Below are 26,430 nucleotides of genomic sequence, written 5' to 3'. Positions count from 1 at the left end.
TATTTCACATATATGATATTATTATAGTATCATATTATTTTGAACGCAATAAAGAGCGTAGTTTCCCCCCACTGCAGGGCACTTCGCATGCCACCACGCTACGAATACGTATCCGTATAAGATTTTTTTTGTGACCGAAAAACAAAAACCACAATTATTCTTAATATAATATACAATAATAGTATACACCCACGCAACCCACGCGTAGTTGTATCCAACATAACCGAATAACCCATTCCTCCAAGTGGTATATGCGATACGGTATACCGTAATTCGAATAAGTCGTTCTTTGTCGGACGTTACATTATAATAATATAATATCATCCTTTAAAAGCAACGGCGGCGTTTAGGTAAAACGAAACCGGCACTTTTGGTGTATTATTATGTATACGGCGGCGCACATCTGCAGCGCAGTCACGTGCGACAGTAATATTGCTCCGACTGCAGTTGCTTACAGTGGTATATATATGTATACATATATATACATATATATACCATCGCAACAACACTTTATAATAATAATAATAATAATAAAATAAAAGTGGTTATAATAGAGATGACAGAATTTATAGAGTATACCTATAGCTATATATAGGTATCAACCGTATAATATATAATACAAGCCCGCGTTAGCTTGTAAGATACCTACCGCAATACAAATATATTATGTGTGTAGTTATAAGTCGTAACTTCAAGTTATAATAATATAATATGTAATTATAATTATATTTTAAGCGTCGGTGCGGGGCAACGGTCACGAATACTAGAATCATAGATACCTGCGCAACGTGATTTTATCTCCAACGCTCATCGCCGCCGCGGCAAAGTTAATTCTTTTTTTTTTTTGTTCTCGTTACGCAACCATCACTATGTAAAGTGCACCAGTGTGTACAATGTACATAGGTACGCGTATATAATTTGTGCGGTATATTATTTTTGTTTACCTACACTTTTTCAGTGTACACTGTAATAATAATATTATCTTCCGACGCCGCTTCGACCACTCGTACAGCAGATATAACTACCCGATACGCGCATTCGATTGCAATCGGCCATCGGCGTCGTGCACAAATTCACTATAGGTACCTACCTAGTACCTACCTACTTCAATTATATAGTACCTGATGGCACTGATGGTGCTATTTCGACTCAGGCAACTGAAACTGCAGTTGCAAGTTGCACCGGCATTTCAATTTTAATAACATAGTTACTAGTTACCATACATAGAGAACTTTGAACGTTTTATCCAGTTCCCACGGCCAGTGTGGGGCGGTGTCGTTATACCACATTACCACTGCAATCGTGTGAACATAACTTATTCGGCTCACTGAACAACAACCCCATTTATACAGCCTCCACTCGCCGCCACCACCACCAGCATTACCACCACCGATATCACAGTTCCAAGTTCTTTTAAAACGAGTATAATATATATATGGAGAACGAAGGCGTAACACGCTATAATAGCTTTCCGTGTTAGCGAACGTTGTTGATGGTATACGCAAGTACCTAACCAACTACCTACCTAATAGTATATAATATGTACAATACTTTAGGGAGCCACTTGTTTGTCGTCGTCAGCTACGTATTATACTGGGACGCTAACCGTTGTTTATACGGCGGGTGTTTTTTTCCCCATCGACTTTTAGTGTAACGCGTCATTTAATATATCCGAGTTTATCCCGAGTGACTTTTTTTTATCCATCAACGCCTCTGCAAAGTGGTCTTTTGTAAACACGCAATCATTGGAAATCTAAATAAATTACTTATAATGATGATATTTTTATACGACGATTTATTTTAATAACATGCACCTATACTTGTATTTTCTTCTGTTTTATATTGCTGCAAAAGCCGTCATCATAATAATTTACATACTATTTAAATTTTTAATTATGAATTAATATTTCATCAACGTAGAAACTTTTCAGTAGCAATGCAATATACGTTTGTGTATAGGTACATCGTACATACAAATAATCTTGACGTTAAACTAAAGTTATGTATATCCATTGATATTAATAAAAAGTTTGTAGCTAATAGACTATTCGCAACGTCTATATTATACTTGAGGCTTTATATCTGTTTTTTTTCTTTTTGTCGGCCAAGTTATGAAAAAAAAAATGTAATGGTATAATAATAGCATAGAATAAGATAAAAGTTGAGAAAGATAAATTTTAAAGCTATTAAAACTAGTAATTTTAGTATATTGTTCACCATTGTTTGAAACTACAATGTTATCAGTTTAAAATGTTTTGTTTTTATTTAGCAATTATTCACTTTACTTTTTATTTCGGTAATTCGGTACACAGTTTTATCATGTATGTATATTTTGAAAATTCAGTGCATCGACTTTATTAGGAAAACAAATATTGTTATTCTTTAACTATAACATCTCAGTATCATTTTACCGAATTTATTAAACAATAAGATAAAGACATGCAAATGTATACAAATTATTCGAATTAGTTGTTTTTGTGTATAGTCTTTCAGATTACAGGTTAACTACGACTTGTGCAGTAGTTCGTTTTTGATAAGTTCCTACCGTTACCGTTATTATTTCAACATATCTTTATTATGTTATATGTCATTGTTACTTGTTTGTAAACGTTCGAAGGCGACACATCTCCATAACACTTGAATAATAACAATAATAATAATGCACGCTTGACAAAATAATTATTATAATGTACTATATAGGTACATAAAGTGTACTAATTTTAATTTTAAAAATACATAGCCAGTAAAAATTCACATAAAAAAAAATCAATTCCAATTTTAAACATTCACATTTTAATTTTTTTTAAGTTTATAAGTGTACAATAATTTAATATTTCTATAATTTACTATAATAATATTATATAGTAAGTACTTCATTGTCGACCATATTATACAAATTTTAAGTATTATTTTTAGAATTTAAGTACGAATAACGAACTATGACGAATAAATTTTTATCAATGTATAATGGTATACCTATTAGGTTACCTACCTAAATAATAATTTATTTAAAATGTATTCGACTGAAGTGAACTGACATCATTAGAACAAATTTTAATATGTTTATTAATGCTTTTGAAAGTCGTCTATTTTAGCAAATGTAGTGGGTATCTTCTTGAATTCCATTCGATGGGATAATAATTAAATATTTTCAATTATAGGTACTTAAAAAAAGATTGCTATAACTTTCTGAAATATAATGTGTTGTAGAATATTTAGAACATCAGTATTTGTTAATTTTTTAATAATATATTTAAATTTTCAATAAAAACTGCCAAATAAAAATAGATTTTATTTTAACTGTAATCCGTAAGACCTATAGTCGTTAAGCATTACCATTTTTATAGACATTATATACAACAATTGATATTTTAAAAATATCGATTAGGTATTGTTTTATAGTTTTAATACCATTACGCTTTTTTTTACGTTCATTTTTTCCATTTACTTTAGTTAATTAAACTATCCGGATACTTCATTATTTTATCATTAAATAGCATATGTCAAAACCAAATGCTGCAGTGAGTTTTTTTATTTGAAAAGTAGAAAACTCAATTTAGTCACTAGATTTATGGTGTAATTGTCTTTCTAAGAATATAGTAATATACAAAGGATCACGTTTGATTACTTTACTTCATTGACATAATAACTGATATTGAACGAATCCATTTATACTATTTAACAATGATAATATATTATTTTTATTAAATTTATTCCCTAATATATTTGGCATGTGTTTAAAACATCAACTTATCAATCAATAATATTTGTATAATCGTAACCTACGGTTACGTGGCTATAACAAATAATAATTGTTTACTTATTAGTATATTCCGTATATTATTATTTATTACATTAGTTTATTATAAACGATCATCGCAGGCGTAAACATTTCAAATTAAAACTAACCATTTTAATAATACGATTGAATAGTAATAGATACTAAATTGCATTGATAATAATTGTTTTACATTAAAGAAAATACCAAATATTTGTATAATATTATAATATTTTTCTGGATAGTATTTACCAAATTTACAATTTACTATATAATATTATATTTTACATGGGATAATAATAATTATTTATTCGATAAAAATCACATCTCATAGTATAATACAACTATCTTTTGGTTACTTTATATTTTAGGTTGTTGGTACAGATACCTATATATAAATATATAATGTATATAGATAGAATAGAATGAGTAGATACACTCGACTCTTCGAGTTATGTTATATAAATACAATCAATGAGTGGATCTGAATCAATATACGACCACGGCATTGCGTATATATATATTATCCTTTAGTACGTTTTATTTTGTCCTGCATATATCATCCTCGTATTATGTAAGCATTATTATGCTTAAATAGGAAGTAATTTAGACTTAAGTATTATCTCGGGCGATGTGGTGGGTTTAATATATATATATAGTATACGAAGAAACAAACGAAAATAAAAACTATTATCATATATTACAGACAACAGATATGATTGCATGAATGACAGCCTATAGATACCTACTAAGACGTAAGATTTATTCATGGCTGAAGTTGAATGGTTATTGTCACGATTTGAATTGTTTAAAGAAATATGGTTCGTATATGATATATTATGTATATTTTGATATACATGTATTTCTACAACGTATATGGAGTGCGAGTCAAGTCAATGAGCTGTAGTTATTTGTTTGTTTATTATCATTAATACGTACAAAATACAAATATACAATGCAAATAATGAAATAACTTTTTTTAAATCGAAACTCAATAAATTATCTATAATTAAATGGAATATGATTTATTTATTAACATTAGTACATTTCATTGTATAAACATGCAATATAAATGATGGATGCTACTTATACGTAATTATTTTCTTAGAACAGTATGATAATATAGTATGTAGGTAATAATGTAATATAATACTAATACACAAATTGACTATCTAATTTTAGTACTAATATAATATTGTTTGACTATTCATACAGAATTAAACATTTTAGATCTAAAAACTCAAAATCAGGTATATGTTTATCATATTATAATGAAGAAGAGTTGCAAATATTTTATGAATTTAGCACCCAGCTTATTAAACTATCAAGGACAAATCTATATATTGAGTTCATATTTATCAATGAAAAATACAATGACTATATGCTTTTTTTTTTATTAATTTAGTTCAGATTTTACCCACGCTACAATAATTGTTTTATTATGATTTATATAATTATGCTTTTATTTATTGCATCATTAAATACTATAAACACTTGACAATTAAAATTGTATTTTATCCTAAGTGGCTAAGTATATTATGCTATTATAATTTACAACTTTATTAATAGTAAACATGCATTGATTTTATAATCAATAATATAGGTAAACATTAAACTTATCTATCAGTCATCAGTTCATCACTATGGAAAAAATATTTTAGTCAAACCTACCTCCCCACCCTAAATAGATTAGCAATGCTAAATATTCATCGGGATATTGAAATATCAACAGACGCAGTACTAGATGAATTATCAAAATCATCGAGATGAATTATTAAGTTATAACTTAATAGGTTATAGTGTTTTTAGACCATAAAATATGCATTTTTAAAAATTGTAATGTGCATATCTTTGAATATAAAAATAATACAATTGTTTAAACATTTTTTTATATATATATAATATATATGTATATAAAAAATGGGAACCCTTCCCCTCACCATTAAGGAATTCTGCGTACGCCACTGAGGTTAACTTTATATTATGAAAACGAAAGGATATCAAAAATCGATTTTTATTAACTTTACAATTTAGAGGTCATTTTTATTTTTAAAATTTTAAATATTACAATTATATTATAATAGCCATTAGGAGTTCAACGTTTATTATGCATATTATAATTGATTCTTTGTTACAATCATTTTGTTTTTACCTTACCTTATGCCAAAACCTCGGTTACATTTATGCTATTTAAACTCATTATTGAAAATTCAGAAATGAAATTCTTATTTTTTGGCAAACTCTCGCATAATATTTCATTTGAAGTAGACAGTAATTATTGTTAGTTTAACACGTATACACATATAATGATATTATACTGTTGTTTATTAACTGTAGTGTAAATAAAGTGCATGGGTGACCACATAGTTTATAAGTTTAAGCAATTTACCATGTCGAAAACTATCTATTCAGTTCATGAAAAGTTATCACCATATTATATTAATTATTGTTATTATTATACAAAGTGTGCGAAATGGATATTAATTTAATGAAGAGAAGAAAAACTGAAAATGGTTGTCTACATAATAGATAGTTAGGTATTTATATTATATATGTATGTATATATATATATATATATATATATATATATTTATGATAATTCATAATAAAGTTAACGTGGCAGTGTATATGATCCTTATAAAACATCAACAGCACAATATTATAATTAATAACTTTTAATACTTTGTTTGTTTTTGTCAAAAAAATATAGACTCTTTTTTTATGTGCATCTTTTGTATTATAGGTACCGACCAGTATACCACGTTTCTACTATTATAATACATAATATTGTTATTAAAACGAATATGCATTATGCACTATTGTTTACAGTGACACGGTGTTGTATACCGTATCATCATACTACCATAAGTATTCTGATGCTTTCGTGGTATTATAAATATCATATTATACATATATGTACCTATTCGGTTAAAACCTCACGGTTGCGTAATCATATTGTAGGGTGCATAACAAATAGAAGCGAGCTGAACAAACACGATTCTCGACGAGCTTTTGCGGAATAGCGTTTTCCCACGCGTGTCCACGAGTTTAAAATGTTTATATCGTCATAGCTCTCCGCACTATACTCGTGAGAAACTTGCACTGTGCTATATGCACCGCGACGGCCGACGAGACATCGGTATATTATCAACTATCATCATTCATCGTATACAAGGTGATTTCAGATTCATTCAACATTCAAACATTCGATGGTCCACCCACCCAGTTTTTTCGAAACCTTTATATGTCCTAAAGTTTTAAGTTTGAAGTAGGAGCTTATAAAATAATGATAACATAAAAAAATGTTTTAATAATATATCATGATTTATTCTTTATTCGGTTATAAATTTATTTTAATGGAAGTCAATGATGATAGATTACCCGTATTTAATTTCATAATTTGAAAAAGAATATATTTCCATGAACATTTGGATGTTTTTAAACGAAGTACGCCTATACCTGTAATAAATACAACCATCAATTTAAAAACGGTTTTAACAAAATCACAAAAGTCGACCTAGAAAGTGTATGTATCCAGCAGGTTAAATTGATCATCCAATATACTATATGAATATATGATATATTATATTGAGCGTTTATACGAGTGGTTTATATAGGGCATAGGTAAGCAGGCAACGATGATGGGCATATTACGTTGTAGGTCAGTATATTATAAAATATTTATTATCATACGTACGCGAGTACACGCATCGGAGAATATTATATTAATTATTGTATTTCATCGTGAACGTTTATAACATATTATGACCATCATCCCTAAAAGTCCTAATAGTATATGGCATATGCCAAACCGTGACCCGCGCTTATCGATTATTATTATTATACATTCGAACCACCGCGACCGAGCGTATATTATATAACGTCGCGTGACAATATCCTTTATTATAATACGTCGCATCAGACGTACGTCGTCTAGCAATATAATATATTGTATAATAATATAATTAATATTGTATAATGTTGTTGGAGTGAGCGATTCAATCCTGTGAACCCTCCTCCCTCGAGGGTCTTGCGAGATTAAGCAAAAAAAAAATTCACACCACAGCTGCGATTTGTGCCCGTAAACCCCTCGATGGCGATTGTACTACGAAAAAAATGGTCATGGAATAAAAGCATACGCGAAAATCTGGCGGTCTGCCAGCAGGATCTATATAGTGACAATGCTGCGATTATTATATTATTATTTTGTTAACTCTTTCTTTTCGAGCAGTACGGATAAATGTGCGACGCGATCGTGACTCGCGTTGTTTATTCTACATTATATACGTATTAGTGCATGTATTATATTATGCTAGCTAGGTATATCTTGAACTCACAGATATATTATTTCGTATACTATTTATCAAAATCTAAACACTGAATCAATATAAACAACGCTTAAACTGCTTAAAAAGGGCTATTTTTTAACTTTAATATAACATAATAGTATATACGTACACGCATTGTAATTCATGAACTATGTCACTATGATGTAGGTATTAAAATTATTAATTTATTAACATGCATAACATTATAAGTACGAATGCACCATAATGTACATGATACATCCAAATGACCAATAATGTAAACATGCTTAAATTTAATTATTAGTTATATAATAATAACTGTTTTCGATTATAAGTAAATTGTATTCATTTTAAGGTTTAAACATATACGACTATAGGTACCTGCTGTTTGCAGTACACTTTTACTACAAACGTTTTAATGAGTAAAAAAAAAAAATTAAAACGACGATTTCATGAAAATGTATACATTTTTTTATATACCGTATAATAAAATGGAATGTTGAAACATTAAACCACTCGAAATTTTAAATAATTTAGTAGATCAATTGATTATAAATCTATAAATATAAATCTAGAAGTTTTACAATTTTTAGTTAGTGGATTCATTATTTCCATTATTAGTATTAAACGTAATTAAGACACAAGGAAATAAAATGCAATTTGATTTTCCTTCTTCAAGCCACAACGCAACTCTTGCATGTTAATAATCTATTTCAACTCACTCGCATAGTACGTCATAATATTTACGTATACTAAATATTATATACGTAATAACTAATAAGTATATTGTGTGTTTATTAAAAGTCAGTTTAAATAATATTTTCTCGTACTCGATCAATATACATCTCTTCAGCGTACTATATAACATGAGATAGGTAATAGTATGAAAATACTATATGTATTATATAATGATAAATCACCTATTATAACCATCTATTATCTAACCTATATAATCGCCGCCCTAGGGTTCTATCGCCTTATGGGCACGGCAATCGAAATACAAACACGACTCGTATCGCACATATAGCTACAGTAAAGCAATACGTCGTCCTTGTAATATCCATGGAACGCGCGAGCGAATAAAAATATATTATAGTCGTTTACTAGTCGTGACACGAGCGTGTATACCGTGGTAGTAATGCCCACCCACCTTCAACTCGGCAAGATATTTTGGAACGTTTTTGTTTTTTTGTTATTAATTGGTATTTTTTAGTAGTAGTACCTGTTCGTAGAGCCGACTGGGACACTGGGTGCCATGGTGGGGAATTATAACAACATAATAAATAATAATATAATATTATTATTATTATTATTATTGATATCATATCATTAAAACAGAGCGTGCAACATAATTAGACGTAACAATGCAACATAATAAGTATGATATTATTATTTTGTGTGTCAATCGCTGGTGCAGCGTGTCGTGGTGGAGAACGGCGTCCGTCGCCCACGCATCCGGCACTCAACTATGTCAAACAGGGGAGGGGGGGGTCACGTCACCTGGTCCGTGGTCGTCGTAGTACCTGCTGCGGTGCGTGTAGCGTGAACCCGTCCGTCGCGTCTGAGGAGCGACTGGTCGCATTTTTATCACCTTCGACCTGCCTGCCGTGGAGGGGACGCGCAGCAGCGTCGTCGGCGGCGGCGGCGGAGGCGGGTGCTGGGTTGTTCGTGCCGGCTGGTCTAGTTGGTAGTTAGTTACCCGACCGGTGTCCTTCGTGCGCGTACGTACCCGTTCGGACATGTCGTGCTGGTGCTCGTTCGTCGGTCGTCCGACGCCGTAGATTTATTTTTTAAAATTTAAATTACAAACGTCCTCCGAGTGCGGTACAACATCGTACAAATCATTATTTTACATTGTGGTCGTGACGTTGAGTGTTTTTATTTTTGTTCATATAATATTAATTATCGCCATTCGGTCTAGTTCGTTATTGTTGTGGTCGACCGACACACGACGGCGTTGAAAACGGCACGACAAACGTCCTGCGTGGACGTCCGCGACTCTTCTCCGGGTTGGATTCATTCTGTCATGGGTGTGTTAAAGTGGCGTGAGAGGCATGGCAGTCGGCACAGTCAGAGCTCGGACAACGTCAAAGGACTCCAGGTACATAATATACCTAATAATATGTTATATCATAACATTCAGTGTTTTTCTGTGCCTCATAAGTCGTGATATTACGTCAACTCGACAAAAATAAAAATAATTAACAATACGGTCAACATTTTATTTATTTAATGCGTGTGTAGCACGTGTGAAAATAAAAGGTCAATCTATACTTAGTGCTCGTGCTGCCTTTTTATATAGGTACCGATTACCTACTAAAGTCATCCAAATTACATGTTACATTATACGCAGTTCTCATGCAATCTTCGATTTATGTTTGCGTGACGATGATGAATTCTGATGGCTCTGTATTCTGTAGCGCGATTAGTTCTTTATTCGATTCGATTGCGTCCTCAAACACTAAATACGAGTGGAATGCCATAAATCGAACCGACCTCCTTCGAAATAATATTATAAAACTATTGATCGAAGATCAATCCCGATAAAAACTTCAAAATTCATAATAATCGTTGTAATACGTAATAAAAAAATACTTGCACAAATTATATTATTACTATCAGAATTTTCAAATGAATACTATTTTGAGTTCTGACAGGACTTAATGTTTTACGTTAGTCAATATAGGTATCCAAACAAAATCTCTACCGCAGCTAAACACATAATATAATAATAATAATAGTAATATAAATAACACGATATGTCACACTGTGACTTGCCTCACATTTTCGTTAGTTGTCACGCGGCGTCGCACAACGTACACCTACAACATTCGTGACGAGTTTAATCAAACATCACTGTACAATAGTATATATATATAGGTAGTATATTATTATGGCATAGGAACCTATTACCTATACGGCTATGTACTGACTGTACTAACAGCAGACGGAGAAACACATAAATTATATGTATAATATGCCTTCAACCTACCCACATAGTGTATTTATTTATTTATCAAATACTCGACCTGGATTCGAAGTCTGATGTCGGTGTATCACTTGAATAATAATTTCGTATATTGAAATCGTGGCGCACCATCCGGCTGCCGTGATTAAAAAGCGCGAGATGTTGCAGAATGTGCATTTTTTATGCTACCTTTTGGTTACCATTATATTATTATAATGTGTATACCCGTTGCAGTTTCCGGTATTGAGAGTGCACAAGCATAATCGTATTGTAAAACTTCTTATTGCGATTTATTCACATGATAAAAGCGTTAAATTCAAAAACTTAGAACCATAAAGTGTATTATGACTGCTGCGCATGTACAATACTTATATTTATTATACGTGTGTATTATAATACGTATAAAATAATATTTCCTATCTACCCCTATTATGGATTAATATTATATGCGTAGCTAGCGCAGTGGGGTAATGTGTATCCGGTCGACGTTTCCCAGCTGCGCTAACGCGCACGTTTCTCACGTTTCGATTCTCACCATTGTCGTTCTATAGTCGTATCTCGCACAGAAGCTGATGTTCGCTGTTATGGCGATGTTGTGATGGTGTCGGTGAGTAACCAGCGAACTAGAACGACAAACAACTCGCTAGTATCTATACATTTAATGATCAAGTACAATAATATAGAACGTAAACATTATGTACAGGTATAGATATAAAATGTTATATGGCCTTATGGAGACAGTAACGAGAACCGAGAAGAGAAACGATATTTTTAGAAACAAATATTAATGATAATAAAAAAATTAAAATTACTATTGGGATTTCGGAGAAAGCCGATGGAGTAGTAAACTCTACTACAATAATTGTATCAGGGTATACATCGATGTGAAAGGTTCGTTTATACATGAACGCGCATTGTGCATTGTCAGATTCCGCTATAATCGAGAGCAATAGAGTAAATACAATAAAATATAATAATAATAAGTTCGCGGTGCAACGGTATAGTGTACTATATTAAAGTAATGCACCAGCAATTGGCCGCATCTAGTCAATCATAGTCCGCGGATCCTCAAAAACATCAATATTTACAAAACATATTATTATACATATTTATTATTTGATCATGTCGAAGTATTCGATGTGTGTCATTGGTGTACGTCGGTGGATATAATATTTTTGTAATGTAGATCTGTCGCGTTTCGTACATATTAATTAGTCCAGTCAAAAAAACAGACAAGTTCGACTATGCTGGTTGAAACCCGACGCTCTTCCTTCATGGGGGTTGTGGAAAGGGTGAGTTGGTTTATTATGCGTTATAGTTATAACTCATCAGCGCACGAGACCAACACCTGCTGTTTGTAGTAATGCAGTACCTAATTAAGCGAAATTCCATTATCAGCTGAAGGAAACCGTTTATTTTGACGGTCAGCGTTTTACGGCTGCAAGTATCGAGTGTCATACAAATTATTTTTTTCACGACTTGTCAAGTTGACGAGAGACCGTGCAACGTACTGGTTATCACATGGTAACATCAAAGACGGTTGTACTTTAAATACATCCGGCCAAACATCGTGACTCGTGATTATAGGTATTAATACCTCTGCATACCTCTATGTTATACGACGTATACCCAATGTGGGTACACATGGTGTTTTCATTGGTTTCGATAATTTTGACAATATTTTGGTTTTCATCTATGTATAATAACTATGGGGACTTGTTAAATGAAGTAAAAAATATAAAATTAAAATTAAAAACTAATAGTAAGTGTTACCACTAGTACCAGAGACTTCTTTCGATAAGAAATGCATGTTCAATAATCATGTACTAAATATTACCTGCAGATTATGTATATATATTTTTTTTTTTATAAGAAATTTACAATCTGTTCTTAACTAGAACAATAAGCTAATGTGCATAGGGTATTTACATATGATTTTTTTTGAGGGAAGAAACCATCCATTGGTGACACTACCTATTTTGTGTTCTTAAATTTTTAAGTTAAGCTAATTTTAATTTTGAGACAGAAGGTCCCGACACCATCTTCTCTTAAGCTGTAGATTATGTATATAAAATTAAAAGCATGTATAGTTGTAATAGTTCTAAAATAAAAATTACCTAAGCATAATCTGTGATTAGGAGCCACACAAACTATTCGTTATGTTCAATCTTACATGCGACCCTAATTCCCATTTCCCTAATAATACCGTATGCACAGTAAATTGAAAAACATAGGTACAAAATATGAGGATTATAATGAAATATCAGATGAGTGCAGTAACTTCAGGGACTTATGGGACTTAAATTGTTCCTTTTGTAGCGTTATTTTTAACGTACAGCCAAATTTTATACAATAAGCTATATAGGTATCCGAGAGATAAATTTAATCTACGAAACACCCGTTGTTGAAAGAGTTGCACGTTTTATTGAGCGCTTGGGTAATCCATTCTCTCCACAGACATTGCTATGTGTCACGTAAAATATATTTTATTATATTTAGTACTTATTTTGTTACTATTAATTCAAAAATTTTATTTATATTTTATGTTATGCAGACCCAGCATAGTTCGTGTCACTTGGTGTATAAATGTGTGATATTATGTAATATTATAATATTATTATGGTATTCTCACTATTGATATAGATTTACTTTAGATTTAGACGCTACTGCCGAACTGTAACAAAAACAATAGTGAAAATCAATTTAATTTCCTGTTGCAACCGGAGCTATAGATATAATATTATCCAATTTATGTAGCACACACAATTATCTCTAATTATACTTTTATCAATTTCCCGGTAGTCGTCGCCGAGTTCCGAATACTAGCACAACATTATAATCTATTTTCTGTTGAACAGCAAAAGTCTATTTTCCATAACCATTATTATAGTCAACGCTTGAATCGACGTATGTCGTGTGGTAATTTATTGACTGATTGAGATAAAATAAAAGGATTTTTATTTTGATTTACGAAGTAGGTATCTACTATCTAATACTAACTAATTATATTGCTGCACTAATCCAGTATATCATTAGAGAAAGTTTTAAAAATCGCTAGAATCACGTATGAAATTAAATAAACATAGGTAATATTAGGTTCTATATTCAGTGTCGAATGTTCAAAAAAAATAATACGTTATGATTTCGTGAAATCTGATACCTAACCCAGTAATATTTAATTGATTTTGGTTTTTAATTATATTTGATTATTGGAAGTGTTAATTTTAATAAAATAATTTTATGTTTTAAGAAACCACAAGTTAAATTCAAGATGTACCTACGGATGTAGTCAATAAGCATGAAATATATTTTTAATATGATTTTGTGCTATGTAAATTATTTTAAAACTATTTTAAAGACACATTTTAAAAATAAATACACTTAATATCTAAAAAAAAAATTAGGCACAACAATTCATTAAAAACTATGTTGTGTCAGATAGACAATCGGTAATAGATAAAAAGAACTTTTCTCATTACACATCTTAAAGTAAACCAGAATAAGAAATAATTCGATTCAGTTGTAGTGTGATGAAATTCTTACCAAGTTCTTTTTTCTCAGTTTACAGATATTATAGGAACAATTTCGTTTATCCGAGCTTCATCATAAATCAAGAACACACCACACAATCCCCGCCATCGTTTTCCAGATGTCTTCTTATTAAAATCCCCCGTTCTCTCACTACCACCCATCCACTGTCTAAATATTATTCTTTTACGGTGGCGTTTCTCGGTTTCCAACTGTGCAATTTATATTTACAACATAGCCGCCTCCATCGACACACGTTTTCCCATAACCGGAAAAATATACCTATATTATTTATAAATATAAACGTATAAATGTGTGCGGTATTATAATATTGTAATATTTGAGGTTTTTCTTTTTTTCCATTTTGTTCTTGCGTTCGACGTGCTATAATATAAAACTGTTGCACAATCATTTAGTGCTCTCGGAACTGCGGCAGCAATATAGAAAAAAATATACACCTATATATTGGCGAACTGTATTACACATATATTATATTTTATTCAGAGCGACGAACGTACCGCTCTTTCTCTAGTGACGATTACGTGCCCATGAATAATTCAACGTCGTTATGATACCCGTTCATTTCTTTTCGTTCCCTGTACACATGTATTTGCGACACCGGGTATGACTACCCCTTCCAGCCACACCGCATCTCGCGATTCTTCTAAAGAAGAGTCATTTAAATAATTGTAAACGACTAGTTTCGAGCTACACTAGTAAATGCATGTCACCCACAAGTCCGTTACGCGAGAAATTGCCTATGTAAACTACTGGTATGAGGAAGATACACGATTATCTATTATTATTATTATTATTATTATTATATTTACCTTGACGTTTTGCGATAAGGTACTCGGTAGAATAAATAGATATACATTTTCACCCACAAATTGTATACCTACTATTGCTCTTTAAAATCAATTGTCACTGATGGCAGTGATGCGATTATTCAAAAATATACATTTTTTTCTTTTGTAATTTTGATTAGAACAAAGGCATAATAAGAATATGTGCTACAATATATTAGAAAATAGGGTGAGGGAAGAAACCATCCAGTGATCGTACTTCCGTTGATTTAAATATATTTGATATAATATATATATTTTTAATACATTCAAAAAAAAAAACGAGTATTCTCTTCATTTTTATCAACAATACAATTCGTCGTAATATTTAATTAATGCAACAACTTTGAAAAGCGACATGCCCTGTGTTATTTTTTAACAATTAATTATTAAGTTTAAAACAAATTTTACCCATCGTAATAATTTCATACCTACATCGAAGTTAGTTATGTATACTGGCCCACTGGGTAAACTAACAATATTAAACAAAATATACCAACTTATTAATTTTGATTTATGGATATAATGACAATCACTATTCATGGTTCATTAGACATATATTATTATAGATATACGAATATTAATAGTATACACTTATAACTCCATAAATTTTCACGATATTAAATATTATGTAATTCGTTATTCTTAAGTTTATGACAAAAATAGTTTTTCTTCAAAACAATATTATATTTAAAATAGCCTTTAATAGGTATACTTCTACGTAGTCACTGCTATCGTAATAATTGATTAGTGCCGGCTTACGGAGACGTTGCAAGAGCAGGTAAACCTTATGCAAAACCGTACAGTGAAAAAGCGATACGGTATTTCCGATAAGGAGGAGCATATTTTTCAATCGTACCCAAATGTACATAAATATCAAAATATCTGACGGTTTCCATTGCGGAATAATAATTTATCAGTTACGATAGATACACACGCTCCTCGTTCCTGACACGGGTACTTTGTGAAGGCAATATATGTTTTTCCACTTAACCTTGGAAAAACACCCTTGCGGCCCGGTAATATGCGTAAAATTTCCAACCAAAATACAACTCCGTACGTATAAACTGTATTTGGGCAATATTTCACATGTACTCAAGTAACATAATATTTATGGGAGATGTATACCTGTGCATGCCTACTTATTGTCTTACCATCGTCGCCGTCGTGTAGAGGGTACGTGTATAAAATTTCCGAAACAATATTGTTTAAACATAATTTAGACTTGCAGTGTGCGACTCGAGCATGAGTATTTTGGTTTATATTTTAGGTTTATCATACCTTTGTTATTAATCATTATAATAATATGTTCTTCGTACTCACTACTTGATAATATGGCTTATAGTGAATATTTTTAACCAACATTTATTGTACTTAGCATCATACATTGATGTCGTTTAAACATGCCGTATGTACAATACGCTCGGCAAATTATAAATTAAGACGCATAAACATGACGGACAATTTATTTGTGTTAATTTTTTTGTTTTTATCATTTTTTCGTGTTTCCAATTAATATATATAGGTATATATTATATTAATATTAATTTAAACATTTCATGTAGGTACAGTGTACACGTCCACTTATTTCAATTGAAATATATCATATATATTGTACTGTTATTAGTAAAATAAATAATGTTCATCTTGTGAAATACCTTCTGATAAATTGCGGTGTGTATGTTATACTAATTAGTAATTACTATTTAGGCATATAGGTTATGTAAAATCTTTGATTTAAATTTTGATTAATTGTTGGATGTTAAATTTAACGTCGAAGTGATTTGTTGAAAATGTATATAACGATTTACTGTTTAGAATAATATAATACATGGTCGTTTTATACATACATTTCTTTTTAAATATGAACTACTGTAAAAGGGGTATAATAAAAGTTATCTTTTCGGAATTCTAATAAAAAAGAGAATAACAAATGGAAATTGCTAACAACTGCATTACCATTAACTAGCTTACCTTTTTAGTTTTTTATCTGACCAAGGTACCTGGATTTCCTGTGCGGCACAGGAAATCGAGCTCACGGTCTAGTAACCAGGTAGGGGTCTGTTGTTTGTAAAATATTATCTTTGTTCCCATAGTACGTTTTTAAACTCGCGTTATAATTGTAATATTATTGTAGGTATGCACTCTACTTAAACGGATACAAATCAAATAGTTTCGTAGAGAATTTAAAGTTAACAACCTCATTGTTTGGTATTTTTGAAGCCAAATGCTAAGAAAATCTACTACCTAAATTAACAAATACTGAAAAAACAACTCATCTTGTAATAAACAATAAAAAAACTACTGGAGATAAATTAGGGTGTAATGAGTAAAAGAATAATGTTAATTATCGTGAATTTCCATTCTAATGCTTAATGGAAACAAACTTCGCACAAGGACAGCGGGTGTTTGAGTATCATGTATAGTGTATGGATATATAAGTATATAACTATTATGTAAAATATAAATATGCTGCGTACTACAGTAATTTATAACGATAAGTGGCTAATAATTTGACTAGTATACTATATACTTTATAATATTCATTTACAGTTAATTCAATTTTGAACATACTTGGATAGTTGGACGGTTAATTTTAGGTTATATTGGTTATAATATAAAACTATTATGTACACAGCGTCCGTTTCAAGGTTTATTTTATTGTTATTTTTGGTTTCGTACATCTTATTATTGTAGTGTAACCGTCCTTCTAAAATACTTATAAATTATAATCGAGTAATAATATTATAATTAATTATAACAATACTATTAATTATTATTATGCCCATACACTCTAGTAAATTATAAGTTATTATTAGGTATGAATGTATGATTGCATAATCCCTGTTTTAAGTTTTCATCATAATAAAAATATTTTGAATTTGTTTACAGACATCAAGAGACGAGCGGACGAGTAGTGTCCCGACGCCGGAAGTGGCCGGAAATGGATCCCGGGAACTGTTAGAGGATACGTTAAAGGGTTCCAAACCATATCCAAACATCGTTCTACCGACCGGTGGTGGTTTCTGGATTGATGGCCAGGACCAAAACGAGTACGAGACTGCTGCATCATCTGGTGGGACCTGTACGTGGAATAATAAAATCGAAACCGATGACACGGCTAAAGCTTATCGCAGATACTACATGGGAAGGGTGAGTGTCCACTTATCAAATAGTGCGTATTTTACGTTATCTATTAGAATATTATTGTCAAAACATTATTTTGTTGTATTTTTTTATCAGTTTTACTCATTCATATTTTTTTTTTATACGAGTACCTACATCATATAATTATTATTTCCATTTTCCAAATAAATTTAAGAATGGGATTAGAAGATACTTAGTATTATGTATAAACAAAGAGCGAAAATCTAAGTTCTAATCGTATTCCGAACATCAACATAAACCTTTTTTAAGTTATAACAATATAATATTGCTCTTTTGAAAATATAAAACGCTTAAACCATATATTATCGGTAATGCACCGAATAAATTATGACACGACCTCTGCGGGTAGTCGGTGTGTGTGGTGTGTTTATTCACAATTTAGATTAATTATTAGTAATTCATATTAATAACGTAATGGTAGTGGTACCTTCTTCTATAGAAGTCTCGTTCGATTTAGTCCAAGGTAATTGCTTTTTAACACAATATAATATTGTTCTGCGACCTCATAAATTTTAACGTGCGTTTTGCCGTAGACAGTGTCTCGTGTTAGCCGTAAACGTGCATTTTCCGAGAAATCAATTTTTTGCGGCTGAATTAATAACAAACACGCCAAGCATTCAATTTAATAATATTTTTTTTCGTGGTTGTGCTAGAACATATGCGATATATGGCATAATATTCGTCGCGTGGACGAGCGACGATGTATACTCTAAACTTGCAACTTTCAAGTGATACAATTTTGTCTTCGTCGATATCCATATAATATATGCATGACGCATTTAAATGTGTACCTACGTAATATTATATAAATATCTGAATCTTTGCCGTAACCCCACTCCCCAGGGTCGATTACCGTATTAACATTTCATCTCGACATCGTACAATATTGGACGCAGGAATGATTTATGACTTTATGAGCTCTCCCACGCCTCACCGCGCCGTTTCGGATTAACTTTCCCGGTTCCAAAATTCGTTTCTGGTATAATGACGTGATTTTTTATACTTTTTACGTAACTGTGACTTATCTATGTGCTCGTGCTGTCCGAACTATTTATTTTGCAGGATAATTTTGTATTCACAATTTACTGCTTAAGAACTCGCGCTTTAAAGGCGAATTAGATATATTACCTATTTTAAATATAATATAATATATATTATGGACAACAATATAATATTAATATTATTATGTATAAATTATAATGCATTTATATGTTATAATATTATTTATTTAAAATTGTCTTGATAGTAATAACAGACCTCGTCGTCACGGGCCAAATTCGGCCAGCACGCGCTTATAGAAGTTGATGACCTCACACCCGCGTGTATATGCAAAGATTGCGTTTTTTGATAACGATTTGACGTGTTGAGCAAACTCAAGCGAGAATGAACGCAATTTTCAATTTACCTACGGTAGTAGTGTGCGTGAGTTTGATTTTCAGATTTTACAAACAGAATTCATGATTTGTATTTATGTCCTCGATTATTGGGATCATTGCGATAAGTTAAATCACGTTGTGCTCAAAAAGCGTATCGAGTATTCGACGACTCTGCTTGGTGTAGTAGAACGTGTGTAATAAAAAAAATTTGTATTTGTAAACATTCCCGTAATGACTAATGTTTTTCACCATGTTTACTCCGAAAAGAACTAATATATTTGAAATCGAAACTAATTTTAAACAACCTCTTAAAAAAAATTGATTGTTTTTTAAAGATGTTCGCGTAAATAATGTTGTTTGGATGGTATTATGTGTATTTGTTCAATCAGCTCTATCAATATATTGTAGCATTTAGACTTCAGTCATTTTCTACTAATTTTTAGTGAGGTAGGTAACTAATTTAAATATTAAATACAATAATCGTAATTGTAATAATCATAATTATGATATTATCTAATATATATAGAAAATGATGTATTCAAGTGTATAAAACATTATATTTTCGAGTTAAACGGTTTTTCTCGGCTCTCGTAGGTCCGTGACCTCGGCATTGCGTTCATCCAACTTCTATTTTCATAAATAAAAAAATAATAAGTATAACCACTTCATATTTGAGACGTATTTTTATTGCCTGCCGTGGACCGCTCGAGTGTTGATACCTACGGTTTGTGTGGATGGTTTTAATAGTTAGTGAACACATTCGGAAGAGCATATTATTCGTTCACACACACACAAACACAGTTGTAATAATATATCATAACACTCGTGTCGGGTCCACATTATGTTAAACCTTGCCACAAACGATTGCCGCGCGCACGCGAGTATATACATTATAATAATATTATAATATCATGACATTTTTTTCCATAATATCATAACGCACTTCTATTCCGACCTTCGGCGTAATTTTTTAATATTCACATGTAGCACTGTACAGAGAAGTATCTTGACGAGATGTAACTCGAAGCTGCAATTATCATTTTTCCGTCCCACGTGGTTTATTATTTTTTTCGTATCATGCTCGGCATTCGACAAAATGACAGTTTTGTTGTTGTTGTTTATTATTATTATTATTATTATTATTTTTTTTTTTAATCTTAGTTTTGGACATTCGTATTATGTGTTTTCTCGTGTTAATTTTATACATCCTACCGGTCGTTTTAATAATAATATGATTAAAACCCCGACTTCCGTTGCAAGTACTGAAGTGTTTCATTCTTATAATATTTTAACACCGATGACTGACCGAATGTGTGTACCTATATAATATAATAATTTAATAATATGATGTCTACATTGCGTTAATTTACTCCGCTCCGTCGTCGTACACCTCTGACAACACCGGTCGTCAGACGGACAGAAGATGTCTGCAGAAACGTTTCTATTCCACTTCCGCCGTCCCGCGTGTTAATATACCTATCGTAAGCTGTCACGTGAGGCGTAGCGAAACGAAACGATTATGTACAGCGCATACGGTTTGTAACTTAACGTCGTTTAGAGAGTGATGTTTTATTACTACTATAGTACTACTCATAGTCTGTTGACTGTTTCTAACTATAATATGTACCACGTGAAATATGGAAACACTTTGTTTCTTATTTTCATCTCGAATAATGTTATGAATTAGTCATCGGAGTATTAAGATCTCGCAACATAGATTGTGTGTTGGTATATATTATTATATTGTATATATTAAGTGCCGCTTAGACGTTACATTTAATATACATTTTTTTTAATTATTATTATTCATGGTTAAGCATCAAGAACTATGGTTATTAACTTACAACGATGTAAATATTAGTTAGATCACATAAAATACATAATATACATATATGTAATACTAATGCAATATTCGAAATCATTTGTATGTACGTTCACTGTGACGGCGACGTCTAAACGTTAAAACGTGTACATTAGAGTTCTTCGATTTTTTTAATAGTTGCACGCCTGCACACATAATAAACTATTATAACGCGTACGATAATATGTAACATTATTATGTTTAATAGATAAACCTAAATTAAACGAAACGGAACACGACGTATTCTATGAATATCGCGTATAATATAGTCGTAAGGTGAATAATATTATAGAAATATTATGTTGATATCTGAATGTGTTTTTCTCGAACTTCGAGTAACTATTGAAATATTTTTACAAAATTATGGTTTCACATTTTACCCATTATTATTATACATGATGATAAACTAAACGGGTTAATCATATGCTTCAGTTGGTAATTTGGTATATAAAATGTGTATTTCATCATATTTCTCGTATTTGGCGTACAGTATTTCAGAAAACGATAAATTAATGCAAAAAAGTTAAAACAAAACGTTATGTTTCAGTTGTATTCTCCAAATGTAACTAATTACATATTATTATTGAATATTGTTTTTTCTTCGATATAATATTTTACAAACCTCGAGTTCCGTTTATAGTTTAAGCGCGATGTGTGTCTACTATCTATTACCTGTTTGGATGTATAGTCAACTTTTGAGCATTTATCACATTCAATGTTGTAATCCCTATAATAATTCTAGTTCTTAGTTGTATTTTAACCATGGTCATTCGTTAATAGCATGTTTGCGTGTAAGATCTCAACAAACCAAAGCGAATAAACGTTGACAAAAAATTTAAACGGTCAAGAACAATCTATTTTCTTAATGGCTCGTTGATAAATTTTTTTTTGTATTATTTATTTTTCTGAATGTAGTTTCTCGGTAACGGTATAATAAAAATGTGAAATATAATCCTCTAAATGGTAGCTATTTGGACGGTACGCAACAACAATAATAATAATAATAATGGTATTATATATTGTATTCAGGCCGACAGCGACACAGTGTTGTCTTAAAATAGACGATAAAAAATAATATAAATCTATAGCTCCGTGCAGTCCGGCGTCGGTCGACGATATGATATATAGGTAATACGCGTTTTTATTCCCCACAATCATTATATAGGTTCTACGCAATATGGGCTGAATGGGGATTCAAGTTGTTGTAAACCGACCAACACTGACCATTTTTCACCTGATAAATCAGTTGGTTTTTTTCGGTTTCCAGTAATCGTATACGTGGGTTCGATTCCCCGCCGGGGAGCCAATTTGACGCAGCCTCGGCGGGTATGGACGTGATGTGTCCGCGGTAGGCCGGTCGCTAGTGGTGGGTGACATAACAAAACAATACACAGGTTTCAGTGACGATGTTGGTTGTTTATTCTCTTGTCATTACACTATGAAATACGCTATGATGGCGGTAAGAAGAAAGCACGCAGAAGACAACTGTCAACTATTATGTGCGACACAATAAAAAAGAACTGCGCTGTGTTATCCGTAAGACAGACGGTTCGACGAAAAGTTGCCAGATCGCTGGTGGCCGGTACTCGTCCGGCGCGACTTGTCTTCCCGTCCCGCATAGCCTTTCGGCGTGGAGAAAGAGTTGGCGGTGTCGTATCATTGTCGCCCGTGGTAGTGGTTGATAAAGTTGTAGACAGGTCGTTGCGGACCAGCGGCCTGTACTCTGTACTGGCTACCACTGCGTATACCGTATCTGGCGTTTTCGGTGAGTGCGTGCCGTTTCCGGCCGGATAAGAGGGAACAGCGATTCCGTATTACGGACAAGGTGTAGGTAATACTGCAGTATTTGTTCATATACAAAGCGGGCAGGTGGTGATGGTGGTGTTCGTGTGCATCGGGTTCGGGCGAGAAATAACGTCTACAAGAAAAACGTGCTCGGCATATGCTATCGCCACAATGTGTACAATAGTCGCTGAAGTATAATACATAGGAGTATAGGTTAAGACGCAGATAGAGGGTGGTTAGAGTTGCCTATATGTATTAAATATTTTATTATATATAATATACGTTTTTTCGGTTTTACGACTAACGTTTTTCGAACGCCAGCTGACGAGCGATTTTTTCACAATTCTTATTCGGTTTCCACCTGCAGCAGAAATATGTGCCTCAGAAGACTACCTATAAGTTAGTAGGCGGATTTTCTTTGATATGTTTTCATTGAAGCATTTGCTGTATTTAGGGTTGACATACGGAATTAAGTAGTTAGCCTCTCTTCTTCTTAGCAATAAATATAAATCATAAGTTTAATTTTGCATCAAGGAATAAAAAAGGTAATATTATTAAAGTTAAAATTCACAGCTGTGGCGTAGCCTAGGAAATATTATGGAAGTGTTTGAAATTTTTAATCATTTATTCTTCAAGTATTTATACTAAAACAATATTTTATAGTAATAGGTTGGTAATATCCTAATAATAAATTATACAAGTAATGTTTTTGGTGGTAAGCAGCGTAACGTATATATTGGTAGAAGTCACTATCGCACCAAGATGCTGTATACACGCTAACTATTTTTCTCGTTTTTTTATGCATTTAAATCGCGCAAACACCCTTAAAAAACCTATCTATTTAAAGTTTGCTTGTCATGAGGCAGCGTATAAATATTATTGATCGTAGAGTTATATACAGTAGGTATTCAAATAAAAATTGTATTAACCGTGGACCGTAGAACACTAGGTGACCCAGAAAAAAAGGTCCCTATAGACTCCTGTGAAAAAAACCTGCTCCAAGTTCTCTGTTTGAACAATGACCTTTGTTCGAATTGAAATTCTTTAACGACCTTTTATTTTTCTACGTTCGACTGTATTTGGATGTATAATATAATAATATTATAATAATATAATATATTTTACTTTTATTATTTGTATATTTTATATTTTTTCCTTCTTCCTCTAGCATATTTTAATCGTCAAAACCTCTGTGTAAGCATTATTACATAGGTAACAATGAACTTAAATTATGCACAAAAGCTCGTTTTCTAAACCGCATCAATGATTTATAGTTTGACTATCGCAAATAGACAGGTCGGGATTGGGAAACAATGACATGCAGCTATAATACATTGATTCATTAATATCATAATGATATTATATTAAATCGTGTGGAGTAAGCTTTTAATGCGGTGTACACGGGTTTCTTATTAAACCGCCATAATAATATGGCTTATATTATAAATATAAAATAAAAAAACAAACAGACCAGCGATAAGCACAATTTCGGAGATTTATGATAATGCGACCGTTTTGTTCATGGTTTAAACTCAATCCAAACAATACAGCCGCTTAATGATGTCAAAGTAAATTACGTTAGATATTATTATACAAATAAAATAAGATACCTACGTATTGGTATTTATCCTAAAACTAAGATACTAAGCTAGAGTAAAGGTAAAAATATATCAGCTAGGTATTCGATACTCGGTGCACGATTTAGCCGATCTCATATATTATAAATTATAATTATTGAAGTATGTATGCTAAATGCATATTAACTATTATTTATTGAAGTATACGTTTTCTAAAGTGCATATATAGTAGTATCAATTATAAATATATAATTAATAAGTCATAGCACTTATTATTGATTTAGTAATCAATGTTAGTAGTTTATCATTATCAATAAGTCATACAATTTCGATCCTTCACTAAAATAGATGTTGTAATATTTTGGATATTTATCAGAATCGTTAAGCATAATTAATTTTATTCAACAATTCACAAAGTTTTAATCATTAATGAATTCATTGAATGTATTTGTAATTTATATTGAAGCTTAATAATTTATTGACCCACAAAAATATTAACAAATTTTAAAATGTATAATACCCAATCAAAACAAAATATATTCATCACTTTGTTTATAATCTAAAAAATTTAAGTTCATAGTCGGTTATCTATTCTGAAAATATCTTATTTTTGTCATTAAAATATTGCTTAAACTCGACATGTTATAGACTATATTATTTTCTAAAATAGACAAAGTTCTAATGCTAAAAAAGAAAAAATATATAGTAAGTTTGTCGTACTTTACTATACATTGCCTTATATTTTATACTGTTAACAAGAGCCCTTCGTTAGACTGTCGGTAAATTCTGAAACTCAATCGTTCTGACTTCGTTAGTGCGTTATTGATGATTGTTATCGCTACACGAAACACATGAAGGCGTCTCTTTTTTGTCCAGTGGACATTATATTATTGTTATTGTTATTTATATTATAATGTTTACCGCGTGTCGACTGTCATCGTGAACCTCCGAATTACGATATTATTTTTTACCTTTTTTTGGACGGAACCAACTACGCTTGCAACGGTGAATAATATAACGATTAACGACTGATACCAGACGACTTTACGTGACGCCACAGCGGGTATATTATAAACTTGCGAGTGTGGGACGACTTGGAGTATTGTAATATAATATTATAATGCAGCTACAACAGCAGTCTGCCTGTATACACGCGCGACGCGCCTACACGTTTCCCTGCAGTCGTAGTCGTTCACAACACACGTCGTGATTTCTTTGTAAATACCTGTATTAGTAG

At 31.7% G+C, this 26,430-nt stretch overlaps 1 protein-coding gene across 5 annotated transcripts in view; it reads left to right on the top strand.

Annotated features, from left to right (window-relative positions):
- The window catches only part of RapGAP1 (Rap GTPase activating protein 1), a 201,603-nt gene that overhangs the window by 157,250 nt on the left and 17,923 nt on the right, over positions 1-26,430 (top strand). For 4 of the 5 annotated variants that reach the window (XM_089221747.1, XM_089221748.1, XM_089221749.1 and 1 more), the window contains one exon: positions 18,319-18,579. In XM_089221747.1, coding sequence (XP_089077873.1) covers positions 18,319-18,579 — 261 coding nt within the window. Of the gene's footprint in view, positions 1-9,772; positions 10,187-18,318; positions 18,580-26,430 lie in introns of those variants that run through there. The other variant, XM_015518012.2, reaches the window with a different exon arrangement.

The sequence above is a fragment of the Diuraphis noxia genome, unplaced genomic scaffold (genome assembly GCF_037042655.1).
Source record: "Diuraphis noxia isolate RWA-SAM2 unplaced genomic scaffold, SU_Dnox_SAM2 contig0002, whole genome shotgun sequence".
NCBI lineage: Eukaryota > Metazoa > Arthropoda > Insecta > Hemiptera > Aphididae > Diuraphis > Diuraphis noxia.
This window is presented reverse-complemented; position numbering and strand designations above follow the sequence as displayed.